At 40.0% G+C, this 20,151-nt stretch overlaps 1 protein-coding gene across 1 annotated transcript in view; it reads right to left on the bottom strand.

The window, feature by feature from the left end:
• Positions 1-6,423: 6,423 nt before the first annotated feature.
• LOC122797869 (zinc-binding protein A33-like) overlaps positions 6,424-20,151 on the bottom strand; it is a 350,409-nt gene continuing 336,681 nt past the window's right edge. Inside the window, exon 6 of the mRNA XM_044066392.1 lies at positions 6,424-7,780. Coding sequence (XP_043922327.1) covers positions 7,254-7,780 — 527 coding nt within the window. The 3' untranslated portion in view covers positions 6,424-7,253. The remainder of the gene's footprint in view (positions 7,781-20,151) is intronic.

Raw genomic sequence — 20,151 nt, 5'->3', positions numbered from 1 at the left:
TTATATTGAACCTGGATCTGCCTTTTAGAGTTCCCCCCTCAAGAACTATACATGGATTCTTCCAATCAGGGTTGGTGAGCTTCCCCAGCAACCTTAAAGTCCAGCGTCAATGGTCTCATCACCATCTGACATGTATCAATATCCAAAAAATGAGGGCCCTCACTGTAGCTCCCCAAGTCCTTCACTCCCTTTGGGTTATTGGCACTTTAAAAAATTTTTACAACCACCACCAAAGTTATGTGGTATATTAACAAACAAGGGGGTACAAAATCTTATCTTCTTTGCAGGATAGCTTTCCAAGCCTGGGAATTTACAACCTGTCATTAATTTATCCTTTAGGCAGTTTATATTCCCTCAAAATCTTGTGGCAGGCACTTTGAGCAGGTCCAGAAGAAATCCTCATGAATGGTTGCTTTAAAGAAGGTGTTCCTGGACACTGTACATTAGTGGGATATGCCTCAAGTACATCTCTCTGTCTCCCCTCTGAAAATGCAGCATCTACAGTTCTATTCAAAAATGCTGAGTCCTCAGGATTGGAAAGTGGATGTCATGTATTATTCTTAGACAGGGATGTCCCGTATAGCTGTCCACCTCTTCTTCTACTACCAAAGGTCCTGCACAAGATCATGTGGGACAAACAGAAAATCTTGCTGATGACTCCCTTTTGGTACAGACAGCATTGGTTCCCCTTTCTATTTCATTTAGCTATAGGCAATCGTTACAAGTTACCCCACAGGATGGATCTCCTTACACAGGACAAGGGCTCTCTCATTCACCCTCAGTTGTCCACTCTACAACTGGTTCTTTGGGTGACCGAGCTTTAATTACTTATATAGATCAGATTTCTGAGGAAATGCTTATGGTGTTACAGGAGGCCAGAGAACCCACTACTAAAAAATCCTATGTAGCTAAATGGGACAGAATTTTTATTTTGTTGTCTCAAATGTGGCCTTGGAACCCTTTTCTCTTGGTATTCCTACAGGCCTTTCTTATTTGTCAGTTACTCAGTTTTGGCTTGGCATATCCATCTCTTAAAGCTTATTTGTTATCCATTTCTGCTTATCTGCCCCTAAACCCATCCACAGCCTCTTGTTTTGAAGTCAAACAATTCCTAAAAGGTGTACTTCATATTCATCCTTGAGGGAAAACTAGTTCCTCCTTCTTGGGACCTTTCACGTGAAGATGTACTGTATCACTTTTCTGAGTAAAGAAAAAAAATCAGTATCTTCCATTACTCAAATCCATTTTGTCACAACTATGATCCCTATTGTCACAAGAAATGTATGTCTTAAAAGTTGTATCCAATCTTGAAATTTAAAATTGCTCCTCATGGACCTTCCCCCATTTTGTAATATGTGCGCATAATGGGTACTTCATGTTTTCCATCACGGTGCTGCATACAGTATGTCTCGGTACTTCCATTTTCTAAACAGTTCTCTGCCATATCAATAAATGCTTCATATGCATCCATTCAGCTCCCCTATAAAGACCTGCTATAGGTTATCAGAAAAACAGAAGCCAAAGGCCGTCACACTCAGACCTGAATTCAAAGCAGTCCTGTCAAGCTTTTACATATAGTTTTACTCAATCTCAGTGTACGATCCATTGTAGGATCTGTGCATCCTCTAATAACGCTGTCATATAATGTCTACATTTCATAGGCTCAGCCTATCTCTTCCCTTAGAAGCACTTTATTGATTATTTCAGTATTTTCATTAATACTTGTATATCGATTAAATATGTCTGCAGACTTTTTTAAAGATGTATTTCTAGCCTGTCCTGAAAGTGAAAGGGTGATGACCAGAGTTTGTTTTACAAACCATTACCATATCTCCAAATGTCCAACTCACTTACCATCTTTCATTAAACTTTTTTCAACAAAAACGTAAAGCACAGTTCTCTACTGCCGAAGATTATGAGTATTCGGGCAGTACAAAAAGTAGGAAATATGGAAAAATATAATAGTCTTAACATGTAAACCATTTATCACATTGCCACAAAAAATGACATACTACTTTAAAAAACTATTGCTGTTCATTTCTGCAGTACAGTCCACAGCAGTGTCTTTTGGTATCACATGAAAACATTGAACAGTTTCAAAGACGAATATATCTTTTCCCACTAAAAAAGGAATCATAATAAGCAAACACAGAAGTCTCGCACTGGCTAAAAAAAGTCAGGTTAAAGCTTTCTTTTTCTATTATTTTGGACTCTGAACATTTTGCATGACATACCCTTGTCACATGATGGAAAAATACTTGATACTAACATAACAGGAAAACTATAAAATGTAAGGCACTTTTTCCTAAGAAAGAGACCCCAAGCTAAGGTCAAACAAGAAAACTTCTCTAAAGTGGACTCCAACCTCCTAAGGGAAGGTATAAGCAGCTTCACAGCCTCCACCCCCTCCACAGAAACTGGCACATATATCCAAACTTACACCAAACTACTATATGAACATTTATATAACTGCATGGAATCGGGAATACCAGACAGGATGAAATCCTCATCCTCAAGGAAGAGTAAAACTGTCTGGTAGACATTTACAATAAATAAACTCTATAGTAAAAGGAACACAAATTGCTGACCAGGACTAAGAAGGAGCAAGTGTGTAATTAGAAGCAATCTCTCCTTAGCCTAAACAAGCAAACTTCAAGACCAAACTGGCCACATCTGCTAAAGGCAATCATAAAGCTGTATTCACATATGTCCATACTCTCAAGGGAAGCACCCAGATCTGCTCAGAACTGGTGGTCAAGGACAGCAAATACACAAACCCTGTAGATATAGTTAATCTGATGGCAGACAGGGTCAGTGAAAACTTCACTCCTCTGTCCCGACATCAGTAAAACAGGACATCCCCAGAATCTGCCTCCTCTCCTCTAATCTCTAGGAAGCAAGTCATCACTGCCTTCTCAAAGGAAGAAAATACAGCCTCCGTGAGACCCGATAACATCCCAGGCTTTATTCTACATGAACTCAGGCAGGAACTTGCAGCACCATTAGGCACCCTATTCAATCAAAGTTGGAGTACCGGCTTCATCCCAGTCGAGTGGAGGACAGCTACTGTCATCCCTTTGCACAAAGGTGAAGCATCCACTGATCCAGGTAATTATAGACCCATCAACCTAACTTGCCTCATCTGCAAGGCCATGGAGCAGATTATCATGGACCTCATCAACAAGGACATTGACAATCTCCAGACACTTGATCCCACACAGTTCGGTTTTGCAAGGGGAGGTCATGCCTTTTAAATTTGGTCAACTTCTTTGAGACAGTCACCAAGGCCATAGACAAGGGGAAGACAGTGCACACCACCTACTTTGGCCTGGCCAAGGCCTTCGATACTATTCCCCACTCAGGTATAATAGATAAACTCTCTCAAATAGGCATCGATCCATATGTTACCAGATGGATAGCAAACTGGCTCACTGATAGAACCCACCTAGTTAAAATAGGGGAAATCACCTTAAGTAGTAGACCTGTAACAAGTTGTGTTCCTCACGGATCGGTCTTGGGGCTTCTGCTGTTTGGGATATACCTCTCATAGGTGCAGGCCAAATCTAGGGGGCTATGGATGACCAAGTATGCAGATGACTGCAATCTGGATGCTGCCATCAATTCCCATAGTGATGTGGTCATCCTCCAAGAGTTTCATTCAAATGACTGGTGCCAGAAACATGGCCTCAAACTGAATGCCAAAAAAGTCATCATCATCCCTTTTGGGGAGAATGATGTCCCCACAAATTATCACATTGATAATAAGACACTAAGCATGCAATCAGTCACGAGGGATTTGGGAACCCAGGTTGATAGCAAACTGACTTTTGACCACTATATTGCCAACATTGTACGGAAAGCATTCTACATGGCCCACCTTATTAATAACGTTATCTCATCCAGGGACAGCGTGGTTATAACATACCTGTATTCTTCTCTTACAAGACCGATTACTGAGTACAATACCTCTTTCGGCATGTACCTCACAAAGCACATGCAGCAGCTGGAGAGACCACAGAGATTCCTCACCTGGAGAATCCAGAGCCTCAAACAGCTACCCTACACAGATAGGCTAAAAGCCGTGTCTCTCTACTCAGTCTCCTACAGACTCCTCAGAGGTGACCTCTGTCTGGCATACAAAGCAATCTGAGACCCTGTCCTGATGGGACTGCTGCATATCCGCAAGTCAAGCTCCATTCGTGTAACCCGCACACGCAACCTCAACCTGGTCTGTGACATCAGTTGGACTTGGTGGGACAGATTTGTGTCCCAGAAACTCCACGTTTGTGGAATAGACTCCCTCTCCAAGTAAAGCAGAGTACCTCATTAAACCTTTTTATGTGCAGCCTGGATAACTGGATGGGGAACAGAAAAATAGACCCCCCTGGGATTCCACCTATGTCCCTGCTGGACAGTGGCATAGTGTACTGCCTTGTTCGAACATGAACTAAATTCTTGGCTTGGTTTGTAAGGACCTCAGGGCCAATAGCCTAGTAATGTCCTATGAAATTCTTATGATCCTATGTGTTATAACATTCTCTATACAATAAAGCCTGCAAAGTTGAAAACAGGTCCAAACTGAAAATCCTTCAGCAAATTCCATTCACTTCTGCTCCCCCCATAAATGCAGCCATTACTACTGAAAGGGAGGGAAAAATATTACCCAGCCAGTACATAAAAGCTACAGAGTTAATAATAATTTATCTGAAAGAAATACAAATAGAACAGCCATCAGTTTTTGTTGTTTTTATAACTATCTGCATTGGCCCAGACTTTGAGGACCTGTTTCTTGACTCACAAAGCTTATTTCTATAACCAGTAGAAGTATATCAGAGGTATGTTCTTATACTTTTATTAAAACAAAGACTTATCAACAAGCAACAGTAGCTCGGATCATTCTTCCATCTCCAAAATGCATTTACTCCAATCAATCAATCAATCAATCAATAAAGGGAGAAATAAATAAATAAATAAGATAAAACCATACAGGGATGCCTACAACTCGACAATGCCAGTATCTTACTAGCCAACAGTCCCTACCCATAAAACTGATGCATGCAATTTTCAGGCTGTGGGTCAGTGAGGCTGTGCATGCAATGTTCAGGCTGTGGGTCAGTGAGGTTGTGCATGCAGTGTTCAGGTTGTGGGTCAGTGAGGCCGTGCATATACACTTCAGTTTGTGGGTCAGTGAGGCTGTGCATCCAGTTTTCAGGCTGTGGATCAGTGAGGCTGTGCATCCAGTGTTCAGGCTGTGGGTCAGTGAGGCTGTACATGCAGTGTTCAGGCTGTGGGTCAGTGAGGCTGTGCATGCAGTGTTCAGGCTGTGGGTCAGTGAGGCTGTGCATGCAGTGCTCAGGCTGTGGGTCAGTGAGGCTGTGTATGTTGCCCATAAAACTGATGCATGCAATTTTTAGGCTGCGGGTCAGTGAGTCTGTGCATGCAGCATTCAGGCTGCTGGTCAGTGAGGCTGTGCATGTAGTGTTCAGGCTGTGGGTCAGTGAGGCTGTGCATACAGAGTTCAGGCTGTGGGTCAGTGAGGCTGTGCATGCAATGCTCAGGCTGTGGATCAGTGAGGCTGTACATGCAGTGCTCAGGCTGTGGGTCAGTTAGGCTGTGCATGTAGTGTTCAGGCTGTGGGTCAGTGAGTCTACACATGCAGTATTTAGGCTGTGGGTCAGTGAAGCTGTGCATGCAGTGTTCAGGCTGCAGGTCAGTGAGGCTATTCATGCAGTGTTCAGGCTGTGGGTTAGCAAGGCTGTCCATGCAGTATTTGGGCTGTGGGGTCACTGAACCTCTCCATGCAGTATTCAGATTATGGGTAGGTGAGGTTGTGTATGCAGTGGTCAGGCCATGGGCAATGAGGCTGTGCATACAGTTCAGGCTGTGGGACATTGAGGCTGTCCATGCAGTGTTCAGACCATGGTCAGTGAAGCTGTGTATACAGAGTTCAGGTTGTGGTTCAGTGAGGGTGTGCATGTGTTGTGCAGGCAGTGGGTCATTAAGGCTGTACATACAGATTTCAGGTTGTGGGTCAGTGAGGCTGTGCATGCAGTGTTCAGGCTGTGTGTCAGTGAGGCTGTCCATTAAGTGTTCAGGCTGTGGATCAGTAAGGTTATGCATGCAGTGTTCATGCTGTGGGTTAGTAAGGCTGTACATGCAGTGTTCATGCTGTGGGTCAGTGAAGCTGTGCATGCAATTTTTATGTTGTGGGTCAGAGAGGCTGTGCATGCAGTGTTCGGGTCAGGGGTCAGTGAGGCTGTGCATTCAGTGTTCAGGCTGTGGGTCAGTGAGGCTGTGCATGCAGTGCTCAGGCTGTGGGATTAGTGAGGCTGTTCAAACTGCCTGGAGCTATTTATTCATTCACTACCAATCTTAAGCACCGTGCTATTTAAAGGATTTTTATATTAGAAAAAAAATGCCACAGAGCCATAATGCTTTATTTTTGTTTGGCACTTTACTTGTAAGATACAAGAAGTAATTAAGTTCCAGATAATCAAAACTTAGGTAACAGAAGTTATAAGACATTCTTCTTAAGCTGAATAAGCAATTATAATAGGTTACAACAATAACATTTAGTAAGGCATTAATTAAACAGGGGACTGTAGCTTTTTATCAAATTTAAAAGTCTAGAATGTTGGAGAAAATTCAGAGCAAACATTAACTGATATCTAGGTAAAGTACTACAGTTTCAACTTTCCAAAGGTACCAAGGATTACCGAGTAGAAATGTGTGACTACATATGTCCTGGTAATTGTTTTTTTTACTTTCTTTCTTATGTACATCATTCAAATGCTCTCTTATAAGTTTAACCATGATGCTTTTCCCAAAGAAATGGCTCCACAAGCAGATATTGCATATGTATGACTTAAGTGGCATGACTTTGACCATGTCATTTTTTGGAAGCAATAATTTCCATATGCAGTGGTGTGTATAATGCTTAAACCTTTACTTGCAGGGAATGCAATTTTCTATTAGGAATCATGCAAAAAGGTTGTTTTACCCCCCCCCCCCGGAGTAAATAATACTTGTGTATTTGGAGTGCAGTACAAGGAATGAGTTTCATACAACTGTTTAATTATCCACTAATAACTCTCACTTCTAAATATACTTCTGCTGTGCACATGGCATCACTATAGCAATTCTGAAATAGGTATGTGTTTACTTTGTTATACAGTGACTAAAATGTATTTTATAGACATTTGGTTACATCAGTAATTTCCTTGGTAATAAACATTAGTATATGCAAATCATCATTACAGTTTTAGGTGAAATAGTTTTAGTGGTTTTGAATAAGATCCAAGCCAAAAATAAGGGTAAAGTCCCTCTGTGAAAGCATCAGAAAAGGTGTAGATGTGGGACATGTTACCTGCATTGTAAAATGACACCTGACCTCCCTCATAGTCCAGGTACACTCCGATCTTTTGTGGTTTCATACTTAGTCCAAGAAGCGGGACTGACAAATCCACAGACCAGTACATCTTGTTTGACAGATATATTACCCAATATCCATCCTTTGGTCTCATTGCAACTATCCCCTTCCTGTTGCTGGACTCTTTGGTAACACCTAACTCCCAGTCAGGCTTGCACCCCACCTCCACTTCCCAGTAATGCCTTCCTGATGTGAAGCCCTGTGATCCCAGCACAGAGTGACGTGTATCATATCTTTTAGGGTTGTCAGGGAGATGTAGTTTAGCAACACTGTGCGCCACACCGGTAAGGTCTTTACAGAGAGAGAGCCAAGGATGTGCCGTGTTAGGATCCAAGGTCAGATGAGACAGGCCTGTGAAAAGAAAGCAGATCATGTTACAGGTTTTGCTGGATGAAAAGGCCGAAGTTGATAAATGCCACAAATAGTACACATTACTACAGCAGAAGCTCATTTTAGCATACAAATTAAAATGTCTTTGCTGGATTATTCCCTAATAATGTTCTATTCCCTCAGGTCTATCAGGGCACAGAACATAAATCCCATTTCAGTTAGTTATGTCCACTAAGATTAATGACATCAAAGTCTGAGATAGTTATCATAGAAATAAATATTACAATGTTTTCTTATAACCAACCAGCTACCATTAAGCATACTAGTATTTCAAATTGAAAACCATCTACACCATGGAAACACAGTATCAGAAATTACTTAGAACAACCAACTCTAGACCAACTAATCTGTCTTGGATTTCCACATAACTGTCAGAGTCAAGGACCAAATCTCAGTGTGGGGAGTACAGGTACAGCTAATATTTAACTGTGGCTGAGTCTGCAGTTACACAGGCTTTGTCTCCCTGACTTCCTTTTATTCATACCTGCTTGTTGATAAGACTGATATAAACAAGAACATCTCACACGGCAGACTCTCAGCCATACCTGGGGTTACAGACGGGAGAGAAGACCCATACTTAAAGTCATCATAGAAGTAAGATTGTATCATGGGCCCCCTGCTGTAGAAATAAGTAGTAGGTCACAAAAATCACAAAAACTGATAGGTCAAAAAAGAGCCATAATGATGGCAGAGAGGACTATTGAGGATAAGAAAGAAATTATGTATTGTTACTACCATGTTGTCGCCTCACAGTATGACGTTGGCCTGCTCGATTCTCAGCTAAAGTGTCTTCTGTGTTGAGACATGCGTGAATGGGCGTACCTTCATTGAAGTTGTGCGTCAGAGCTGGTAACTTGGTATGTAAAAATCTACTAACAATCATTAGCGGACCGGAGTTCCGCTGTGGCGACCCCTAACCGGGAAAAGCCGAAAGATACAACAAGAACTACTATGCAAGAAAACGAGAACTTCCAGCCACAAAATATGCAAAAGAGAGATATTAAAGGAAATAAAAAAAATACTTGCACAAAAAAACTGTGAGAAGCTTGAAATGAAAATGTGTGATCATGAATACAATAGATTTATGAAAAACATTATATAGAACAAGAAACCTTGGGCAGTTTGTAAAATGAAGTGACTGAGGAAGTGGGAAAACATAAAGAATAAAATCTAGAGATTTTTGAAAGGTATAAAAAAAGAAATATGGGCGTGGGGAAGAAATAGATCTGATACGGTGTAATAGTTACGCAAAGGAGAAAGCCAAATTAATAAATATTAAAAAAGCATTCCCGATGATATTCCAATTGAAATAAAGCTAAAGGTATCCAGACATGGACAATTTCACAATACAAAAAATAAGATCACAAAAAGGGAACGTAGAAGATAAGTAAAATAAAAGTTTAAAAAAGTAGAAGCTAAAGTTATGGAATATGTGCAAAGTGAAGGATTTAGTGTAGAAAGTCTAACACAGGTCATATCAGAGCAAGATGGAACAATGAGTCCCCCAAGTAAGGAAAAACAGGAGGAGCAGGAGACGTCTGAAGAAGAAATATGGACACGGGAAAAAAAAGAGGTTTAATATGGTGCAATATTTATGCAAAAGAGAAAGCAAAACTACTCAATACAAAAAGAGCAGCACCAAAGAGATGTGAAGAGAAATACAGGCAAAGGCATCCAGCTAAGGAAAATCCACAATACAAAAAATAAGAGCTCACAAAGAAGGAACGTAGACAGAAGATTAGTAAAATATAAGTGAAAAAAAAATAGAAGCTGAAGTTATGGAATACCTGTAAAGTGAAGGCTTTAGTGTAGAAAGTCTAACTCAGCTTATATCACAGCATGATGGAACAATAAGTCCTCCAAGTAAGGAGAAACAGGAGGAGCAGGAGACGTCTGAAGAAGAAATATGGACACGGGAAAGGAAAAGAGATTTAATATGGAACAATATTTATGCAAAGGAGAAAGCAAAACGAATCAATGCAAAATAGCAGCACCAAAGATATCTGAAGAGAAATACAGGCAAATGCATGTGAATATGGAAAGTTTTACAATACAAAAAATAAGAAATCAGAAGACAAGTAAAAAAAGAGGGTTAGTAATGGAGAGGTTAAAGAAATAGAAACTGAGCTTATGGATTACCTCTGAAGTGACGGATTTAGTGTAGAAAATCTAACTCTGATAACACCACAGCAAGATACAGCAATGTATCCCCAAATTAAGGAGAAACCAGTGGAGCAGGAAACATCTGATCAGTTGCTATATAATGATACTTTGGAACCTTCCGCAGGAAACCAGTGCAGAAGTTCAGTTGGAGTTGCACAGCAAGGGGAGGAACAGGAATCTGATGCAGTCAATGTTATGGAGTGATAGGCGAGTGAGTTCCCATACGAAAGAGCAACAGATGACACAGGATGAAACTGAAGAGAATATGGCACAGGAAAATGCTCAGGAACTTTCTGCAGAATGCCATCAGGAAATGGAGAATAAAGAACGTGTCCTCGTTTAGAAGAAAATGATTTAAGAGAAGAGTTGCTTTCAACAATTGGCTAAGCTTCTGGTGTCATTCAAAGGGGATCCAGTGTCTGTCAGCCTGGGGCAACATGCTTGACAAGCCGCATTGCTTCGCAAGAGAAGGCTTGCACCCATCACTCCTAGGCTTTTGAATACTGGCCAAGGCTCTTGCTGCCCCCATAGTGCCTTTTTTAGGCAAGGCTCAAAAGTCAAACCCACCTCCGTAAATGGCACAATTAACAAAAAACTGAGGGTCATGCTACTCAACGCCAGGAGTTTAAATCTCAAAATTCACGCACTCAAAGCACTCCTCAGTATGGAGAATGTCGACATCTGTGCAGTAACTGAAACCTGGTTCAAGGCTCCAGAGAGCACCCCAGCACTACTGAGCTACAACTAGTACAACACATTTTGGCCACAGAACATGGACCGAAACACAAAAGGAGGGGATGTATCCATATTCATCAAGGATACCTACACCTCCAGGTTAGTGGCTCAGCATGATACCTCTGAGATCATCCATGTGCAACTAACAACGGGCAAATCTGCAATGCAAATTGTGGCCTGCTACAGACCACCCTCCATGACCCAAGACCACCACTCCACCTTTCTGGAGACACTGGAAAACATGATGGTCCTACCGAACACCCTGATATTGGGCAATTTCAATTACCCTACCATTAACTGGGAAAACTACTTGAGTACAAACTCCCAGGCCGAGTGCTTCCTGGAATTCATCAACTCAAATGCCCTGGATCAGCTGGTAAACTCCCCTACCAGAGGGGAAAACATATTGGACCTGGTCATCACAAACTTGGGCGAGAGATGTTCCACACAGGTCAACCCATCACTGGTTAGATGAGACCATAAACTAATCACTCTGGATGTCCACACCCCACCACCACCCCCAACTAAGGAAACCACAGTAAAAACCTTTTCTAAAGCAAACTTCACCTTACTTAAGACAGAGGCGGTAATTTCACAGCCCCCACACTAAAGGATAATGCTGCCCAAGATGCAGAAACCTTTACAAATGCACTCTATGAGCACCTGCAAGGATGCATGGATCGTGCCATCCCTAGCAAAACCAAGACTCACTCCTCTAAGAGAATTAAACCAGTCTGGTGGACCCCTGCCATAAACAGGCTATACAAAAGAAGGAGGAAACTAGTACAGAAAAAAAGCAAATCCCAAGAAGGAAAGACATCCCTGATCAGTATCAGTATGAAACTAAGGTCCCTCATAAAATCATACAAGGCTAACTTCGAAAGAAAAATAGCCAAGGATTCAAAAGATAATCACAAAGCCTTCTTTAGCTATGTTAAGAATCTAAGTGGCAACTCGCAGATATGCACTGAACTAGTGAAAAATAGCACAAAATATACTGGACCTACTGATATTGCCAACATCCTGGCAGATAGATTCAGTGCAAACTTCACCCCCTCTCACCCCCAAAATGGTCCACAACAATACTGGAAAAGTGTAGTGTCCCGGAAATCACAGATGCAGAGGTGATAAATAGCCCTTTCAAAAGCCAAAAGCACCTCATCAATGGGGCCAGATGGTGTCCCAGGCTGCATCTTGCACGAACTACAGAACAAACTAACCCCCATCTTAACACTCTGTTCAACCTCAGCCTCTCCACAGGCTATGTGCCCATAGAATGAAGCAAAGCAACGGTTATTCCACTCCACAAAAGGAGGGGCCACAACTGACCCTGGTAACTATCGCCCTATAAGCCTGTCTAGCCTGGTCTGCAAGGCTATGGAGCGCATCATCATGGAACTCATTAACAAAGACATTGGGAACCTCCAAACACATGACATGACCCAGTTCAGCTTTGTTAAGGGCAGATCATGCCTACTAAACCTGGTTGACTTCTTTGAGACAGTCAGCAAGGATATAGAAGAGGGAAAGGTTGTTCACACAGTCTACTTTGACCTCGCCAAGGCTTTCGACAACATTCCCCACTCGGGTATTACAGAAAAACTCACCAGCCTGAACATAAACCCCTATGTCACGAGATGGGTTGCCAACTGGCTTACAGACATAACTCACACGGTAAGAATAGCAGGCTCCAGGTCCAACTCTAAACCAGTTACAAGTGGTGTCCCAGAAGGCTTGCTCCTGGGACCCCTACTGTTCAGCATATACTTCTCAGAAGTACAGGCAAACACAGGAGGACTATGGCTAACCAAGTTCGATGATGACTGCAAACTGGGAGCCATAATTGACTCTCCGGCTGACACAGACATCCTCCAAAAGGGCCTTACCGAGATGGACACCTGGTGTCAAGTCATGGCCTCAAGCTAAATGCCAAAAAATGCACAGTCATCCCATTTGGGAAAAACAAAACACCCATGAATTACCACATAGGTGGCAGCACCCTTAATACACAAGAGGTAATAAGAGATTTGGGGACCCAGGTAAATAGTAATCTCTCCTTTGACAATCATATTTCCAAAGTAGTTAGGAAATCCTTCTATGTGGCCCATCTAATTACTAAAGGGTTCACACCTAGAAATAAAGAGGTTATAGTGCCCCTCTACTCATCACTCATCAGACCCATCATAGAGTACAATGCCTCATTTGGGATATACCTCACAAGACACTTCCAACAGCTGGAGAGACCACAAAAGTACCTCACCAAGAGAATTACTGGCATCAAACATATGTCCTATGCAGCCTGACTGAAACAACTCCAGCTGTACTCAGTGGCATATTGCTTACTCAGAGGTGATCTCTGCCTGACTTACAAAGCCATGTCCAACTCAGAATTGATGGACATTCTCCACCTAAAGAAATCCAAGTCACTGCGAGTGACATGCTCTAGTGAGATAAACCTCGCCACAACAATAAACAGAACATGCTGGAGGGATAAATTCCTGTCACAGAGACTCCCCATGCTTTGAAACAAAATTCCTAACAACATTAGGCAGAGCCCTTCACTAACACTCAAGAGAAAGCTTGACGAGTGGATGGGTAACAGAAAATATACCCCTGGGATCACTTCATTGGCTCTGCTTGACAGAGGCTCAGTTAATTAATCAATGGGGGCAGCAAAAATCGACACATTGTTGTTAGGCTTATAAATGCCCTCGGGCAGATAGCCTAGTACCTACCTATGAATGTATCTAATAGAGATGGACAGACATATTCAGATCAATGAAAGAAACAGAGTACAGAAAATCAATAAAACTCAAGAAGTTAAAAGTTTGATGAAACAAATGAAGTAAACAGGATATACCATTGTACAGGTAAATTAATAACAGATAAGGCCTTGGCCTCGGATTCATGCACCATGACAGGTGTTGTCTACTTAGCCCTGTGTAAGTTCTGCCAATGTTTTAATATTGGGAAGACGGAAAGGAGGTTAAACCGTAGAATTTATGAACACTGTTATAGCATTTCAAAAAAAGATGAAAACAACACCCTGTTTAAACATGTCAGTGTTAACCCTTCCCACTGTTTTAGGTTTGGTATCCTAGAAGTAGTTAATATGGATTTTAGAAGGGGGGATTGGACGAATAAATTATTAAGGGCTGAAACTAGGTGGCAACTCAAGTTGAACGCTACAGAATTTCCAGGCATCAATGATGCCATCAGTATCAAACCTGAATTAAGGTTTAGAGCTACAAAATTGTAATCTATGTAGTTTATATATATATATATAAATATATATATATATATATATATATATATATATAAATATATATATATTTTTTTAAATAATGCTTTTGTTTGCTTTTTTATAGATATACATTTTTTCAAAGGGTATACATCAGTGTTCACCCCACACTTTCACTTTAAATTGTAAATTTTAATTAATTGTTTTTTAATTGTTAATTTGATTTTCAATTAATGTTATAAAATGAGAAGTAACTTTGATTTCTCTAGTTCTGAAAAAGTCATTTGACGAAAGCGCTTGACTGACTATTGTGGATTTAACAACCATTCTGTTTTTCAACAATAAAAGTTCTCTGGGTACTAGTATATTGGCTCCAGAAGTGAACATTTTCATTAGTTAATAACAGATAAGGTCTTACCACAAATCATACCTGGGATAAGGAAAGGAAGGGGAGAAATCAATTGCAGTCACGGAAGTATCAAATAGAGAAAACTATAAAACAATTAAGACAAGAAGTATCACTGTTAGAAGAGTATACAAGAGGGAACATATCAACAAAAATACTCAGAAAGATACCCGTGATAAAAGCAATGCGCAGCATCAGAACAGATCAGGATCTATCGTGCACTACTGCTGAATGGACAGAAGAAGTAAAGGAAAGAATAAAAAGCTCAGATGTACAGAATATGAAATAGGACGACGTAACAGCCAGAGAGACTGAAACAAAGTTAATAAAAAAAACAAAACTGGAAAACTCCAAGCTCAGATGCAGTACCTAACTTCTGGCTAGAAGTATTAACATCTTTACATGAAGATATAGCCATGAGTAAGAACTATTTATATGCACCCCAAACAGACACCAACCTGGTTTACAACAGGAAAAACAATACTCCTACTTAACCACAAACCTGCAAGCTATCCTAAAAACTATAGACCAATAACTTCCCTTCCAGCGAAGTATAAACTATACACTGGAATTGATGCCGACAGAGTTTATAATCATTTAGAAGAAAACTCATTCATGGCAATAGAACAAAAGGGTAACAAAAGAAAGTCATATGGAACAAAGGATTATTTCTTCTTAAATAAAGTCATAAGGGAGAACTAGAAGAATTCAAGTACAGCTTAGAGAGACTACAAAAAAAAAGCATTTGATAGTATTGCACATTCATGGGTAAAGGAGTGCTTAAAGAATGTATAAGATACACCCTGCCCTGATCAATTACATTACAGTAACCATGAAACATTTGCAAACCACTTTGCAGTTAAGCCATGATAAAGGACAAATTATTACTCCAGGGATAAAAATTCAAAGGGTGATATTCCAGGGTGACTCTCTGTCACTGCTGCTCTTTTGTCTTGCCCTTAACTGTCTACTTAACAGATCAAGTTGTGTGTAAAGTTTGGGTCCCAGAGAACAACAAAAGTGTAAAGACTTCCTGTCTTCTTTTTGTGGATGATGTAAAACTGTATATTTCATCAGATGAGGAAATGAAAGTGGTCAAACTTTTTCAGATGATTCAAGTATGTAATTTGGTCACCAAGAAAAGATCTAAGTCCAAGGATTCATTGTTCCACTGTATTTGGCATTCTTATGACCTATCATTGAATACAATGCCCCCTTTGGTATGTACCTAACCAAGCATATCCAACAATTGGAACACCCACAGAGATTTCTCACAAAAAGAATACAGGGCATAAGTAATATGTCCTATGCAGACCCCCACCCCCTCAAGGCCTTATCCCTGTATTCTGTCCCCTACAGGATTTTGAGGGGAGATCTATGCCTGGCATACAGGACATTGTCAGACCTCAGTCAAATGGACCTCCTGCATATCCATAAAACAAACAACACCAGAATTACCCATTCTAAAGACTTAAACCTTACCTGTGATATAAATAGGAGCTGCTGCAGAGATAGTTATGTATCCCAGAGACTACCCCATCTATGGAACAGTCTCCCCATCCATGTGAAGCAGAGTTCCTCACTAACCCAATTAAAGTTCAACTTGGAAAATTGTATGGGAAACTGGAAATTCATCCCTGGTTTGGCACCTATGTCTCTAATGGACACAAGTAACCTGTAAATGGTTCTTCTCCCAGGACCATGCTTACAGTTATCAAGGGTATCAGAAGTTGTCAGAGATTTGGGATGCATGGCTAGGCTTAAAAAGGCCCTTGTGGTCTGTGTAAACAGTCACTGTGAACTTAAGAAAATATGCTGCACTGGAAACTAGATGTGAAGGATTACATGCTACAACTGTCTCTGATTTTTGATTGTCCAGATTAGCTCATGCTGGGTTGCAAGAATTATATATCTCTCCCAAGACAGCAGGCTAGTTCGGGGGACCTTGTAAGAACTAATAATACTGTACTATATGCGCTATATGCAATGTGACTGAGAAACGAAAGTCTTTATCTGTTAATTACCCAAACTTGTGCCGAACAGGTGCCAGTCTCTCCTTTATGGCCCAAGTCTTGTGCACTTTTCAGAATGACTTTTCCAAACACGGTAGTTTGGTTAATAAGGCTTTATTAGATGTTTACAATATCCGAATACTGTCTTCATTAACAGCACTGATAAACAATTAGTGTTCAAAGTTACTGCACGTCATATTCTGATTGTCCTGAACAACATAAACTAACATATTTAGATGACCTGTCATATGTACTCAGGCTTGAGTGTTTGTCATCTTCTCTGAAATAACAGATCAAATTAACTTACTAACCTTAAGTGCCCTGCTATCTTGAACACAGCGTATTATATCGCTTCAGTCCAGTAATTTTCCTTATTTACTTCTCCTAACCTTGGTCTCAGGCTTTGTCTCGTATGTGCAACATTCCATTAAGGAACATTCTGTAGCTGGCAAGATTGTATCTTTCCCTTGAGAAAAGAACATTCTGTCTGTGCACTTTATGCTTATCTTTTCTGTTTAAAAAAACGTCTCTCATGCTTGACCAGCAAGGTTATTTTCCTTTCTGCTTAACTGTTTTTTTATGCATAAATGAAACACAGTTTATTTTACCCTTTAGCCTGTCTAATGCCTAATAACTACTTTAAAATGGAAGTCCCTAATCTAATATCAGGGGTAAACATTAAACCTGATGCTTTTTCAAAGTAATTAATAGACTTGGTTAAATTTCATATTGAACCTTCAACATCACCACTTGTTATTAAAATGTCATCTGCAAATAATTTAATTTTACAGTAGCCTAGTAAACATCTATGAACCTATGAATCAGCCGGGGATAGGAATGTGATATAAAATAACCTGAGCAGGATGGAGTATATAATTATTTGTGACTTGATGAAGGGTGAACAATTAAACATGAACAAATGTGAACAAAACGTATTAATAAATATTTAGAAGACTAAAATTAATACTGAAAACAGCATTGACATCTAGGAACAAAGTTCAAGCTATAAACCAATTTGCTCTTCCTGTCTTAGCTTACAGTTTTGCAGTGACTGACTGGCCCCAAAATGTGCTGGGTAAATTGGATGGCAAAACAAGAAGGATGATTCCTACTTATCAAATGATTTATAAAAAACAGTGTATACCAGAATATATATTCCCCATTCTGAAGGAGGCATGGGACTACTCAAAAATGATAACGTACAAATCTGCAATCACAGGACTGCATACATATCTGTTGACCCCACCAGATCCAAATATAGTAAAAGTTTTAAATATGAGGAGAACAAGGCTAAGACGACTTCCTTGCTTAGTTTAGCAGAAGTGTATTGGTGTTAAGCAGGAATGGAAATCAACCAGAAGTAGATAAAAATCAGGCAGCAACTGAATGTGCCAAAAAACAAAAGAAAGAATATAAGGTGAAGGATCACATGAGAAAGCAAGAAATGAGGAAAATGCATACATATGGTTGCAAGTATAAAAATCTCTTGGGATAACTTCATGTTGGTTGTGAGGTTGGCATAATAGTTAAGGTGTTCACCTTACAAACACAAGGTCCAGGGTTTGATTCTCAGATGGGGTAAATGGTTAGGCTTAAAATGGCCCACAAAGGCAGTTAGCCTAGTACTAATCTTAACTAACCCATGTTGAGTGTATCGAATGTAGGAATGGTTAAGGAGAGGTAAATGCACTTGTCTGTTTCTCCCACATGTTCATGGACTTTGTAAACCAACATGTACTTAGTCCACTATCTGGGGCCAAAAAATATTAACCTTTCAACTTTTGGTTTAAATTTATCTCTCCTTAACCATTTCTATACTTGATACTAATCAACACGAGGTTGTTACAAGAGTTTTCTATGCTTGCAATCATGTTGTGGGTATATATCACGTTGTTGAACTTTTAAAAGTTCGAACATCATAGGGTCGACACCATATGATCAAACTTTTAAAAGTTCAAACATTTCAATGGAGATCTCTGTACAGCATGGAATGGGAAGATTTCACTTTTCTGCACTGTAGTGCGATCTTGGAGTTGGTATATTTAAAGAGTGGGGGGTGTGGGGGTGCATGGGGGCTTGCCCCCTGCTTAAACCATTCAGGTAGGTTTTTTCTTTGGTTTATTTTTTTTTTTATTACATTTTTGAACTTTTAAAAGTTTGATCATATAGTGTCGACCATATGATGTTTAAACTTTTAAAAGTTCGATTATGTAATGTAGATGCCATATTGTTGCAAGTTGTTATATACTAATGGCAGAAGGACTTATACTGAAAGGCATAATAATGTAGCAAGACTGTTGTGTTGGAGATTGTGCAAACATTACAATACTGAAGTAGCTGAAAAATATTGGAAACGAACCACAAAGTATTATAGAAAATGATCAAGTTTACATCAGATGGGATCACCCATTTCCAACAGTTCAAAATGTAGATGTGAGAAAAACAGATATAGTAGCCCGTGAAAAGAACGCAAAAGTAGCATTGATCATTGAAATTGCTACACACAGTGATTTCATTGTGTTAACATACAGAGAGTCACAAAGTCCTAAAATAGCAGACGTTGCAGGCAGAACTGAGGGCAATGTGGAAGAAGGATACCTAGACAGTTCCAGTAGTAGTAGAAGCAATGGGGTCCTATAGAAAAGAACTTGCAATTGCATCTAGATATGTTACCAATCCATGTAACCCCACATGAATTGAAGAAGGAGTCATTACTGGGCACATTGCGGGTGCTGCAAAGAGCACTACTGGCTGAAATCAAAGACTGAAACAATATTAATTTCATGAACTTTAATCATACTTTGACTTAGGAATGGGGTCCATTCCCATCATGGTGTTAGAAAGCAAGAGGACTTGGAGAAATTTAAAAGGGGTTATAGATGGGATAGAAGACCCATACCCAATGTCAGCACAGAAGTATGACTGCACCAGCATGGCTGTTGATGTTGGGTAATCTTACTCCAGTGCTGTTAGCTGTCATCTAGCTGTGGAGAGATTTATGTACCCCTAACTACTTCTAAAGGGGTTTCACTTTGTGGCTTTGAAGTGACCCCAGAATAGTGTACATTATTTGTGCACATGCATCTGAGTGTGAACATGCATGTGTTTGTTGTGATCACCAGCAGTACCCTGTGGTGAACTGAGGACAAATGTCGTAACTAATATTTATGTAAATAAGATTATACTTGCTATAAAGACCAGATCAGAGTACAGAGATGTAACCAAAATGCTGCAGGAGGAATATGAAGTCTTGTGCACTTAAGTACAGGGGATGTACAGGAAACATCGTGATTACAATGTGAAAACTGTACCAACAGTACAATAAAAATAATCTGTACCCTCTACAGCCCAAACATAAAGATCACTTTTACAGTTAGACGCAAACAACAAGACAATATAAATATTACTACACAATGAGGGTTGTGTTTGTGAAATGTTGTGCAATGTGCTACACATTAAACAATTATAACTATCATTATTTGGATACCTGGCATTAGAGAGAACAAATACATGGCATTAGAAACATTAGCACACAATGAGGATTGTGTTTGTGAAATGCTGTACAATGTGATACACATTAAACAATTATAATTATCATTATTTAAATACATGACATTAGAAAGTCCTTTCTTATTAATGAGGTTTCATATGCATGCACAAATATATAACAGCTGGTCAAATACTCAACAAATCAAACTTTAAAACATCTACTCAACGTTAAAGCAAAACACAGAAAACACTATTTTTTTGCAAGGGACAAGCCCTCATACACTTC

The sequence above is a fragment of the Protopterus annectens genome, chromosome 3.part1 (assembly GCF_019279795.1).
Source record: "Protopterus annectens isolate FY-2018-M chromosome 3.part1, PAN1.0, whole genome shotgun sequence".
NCBI classification, from domain to species: domain Eukaryota; kingdom Metazoa; phylum Chordata; order Ceratodontiformes; family Protopteridae; genus Protopterus; species Protopterus annectens.
The sequence above is the reverse complement of the archived record's forward strand: the minus strand, read 5'-3'. Positions and strand labels throughout refer to the sequence as shown.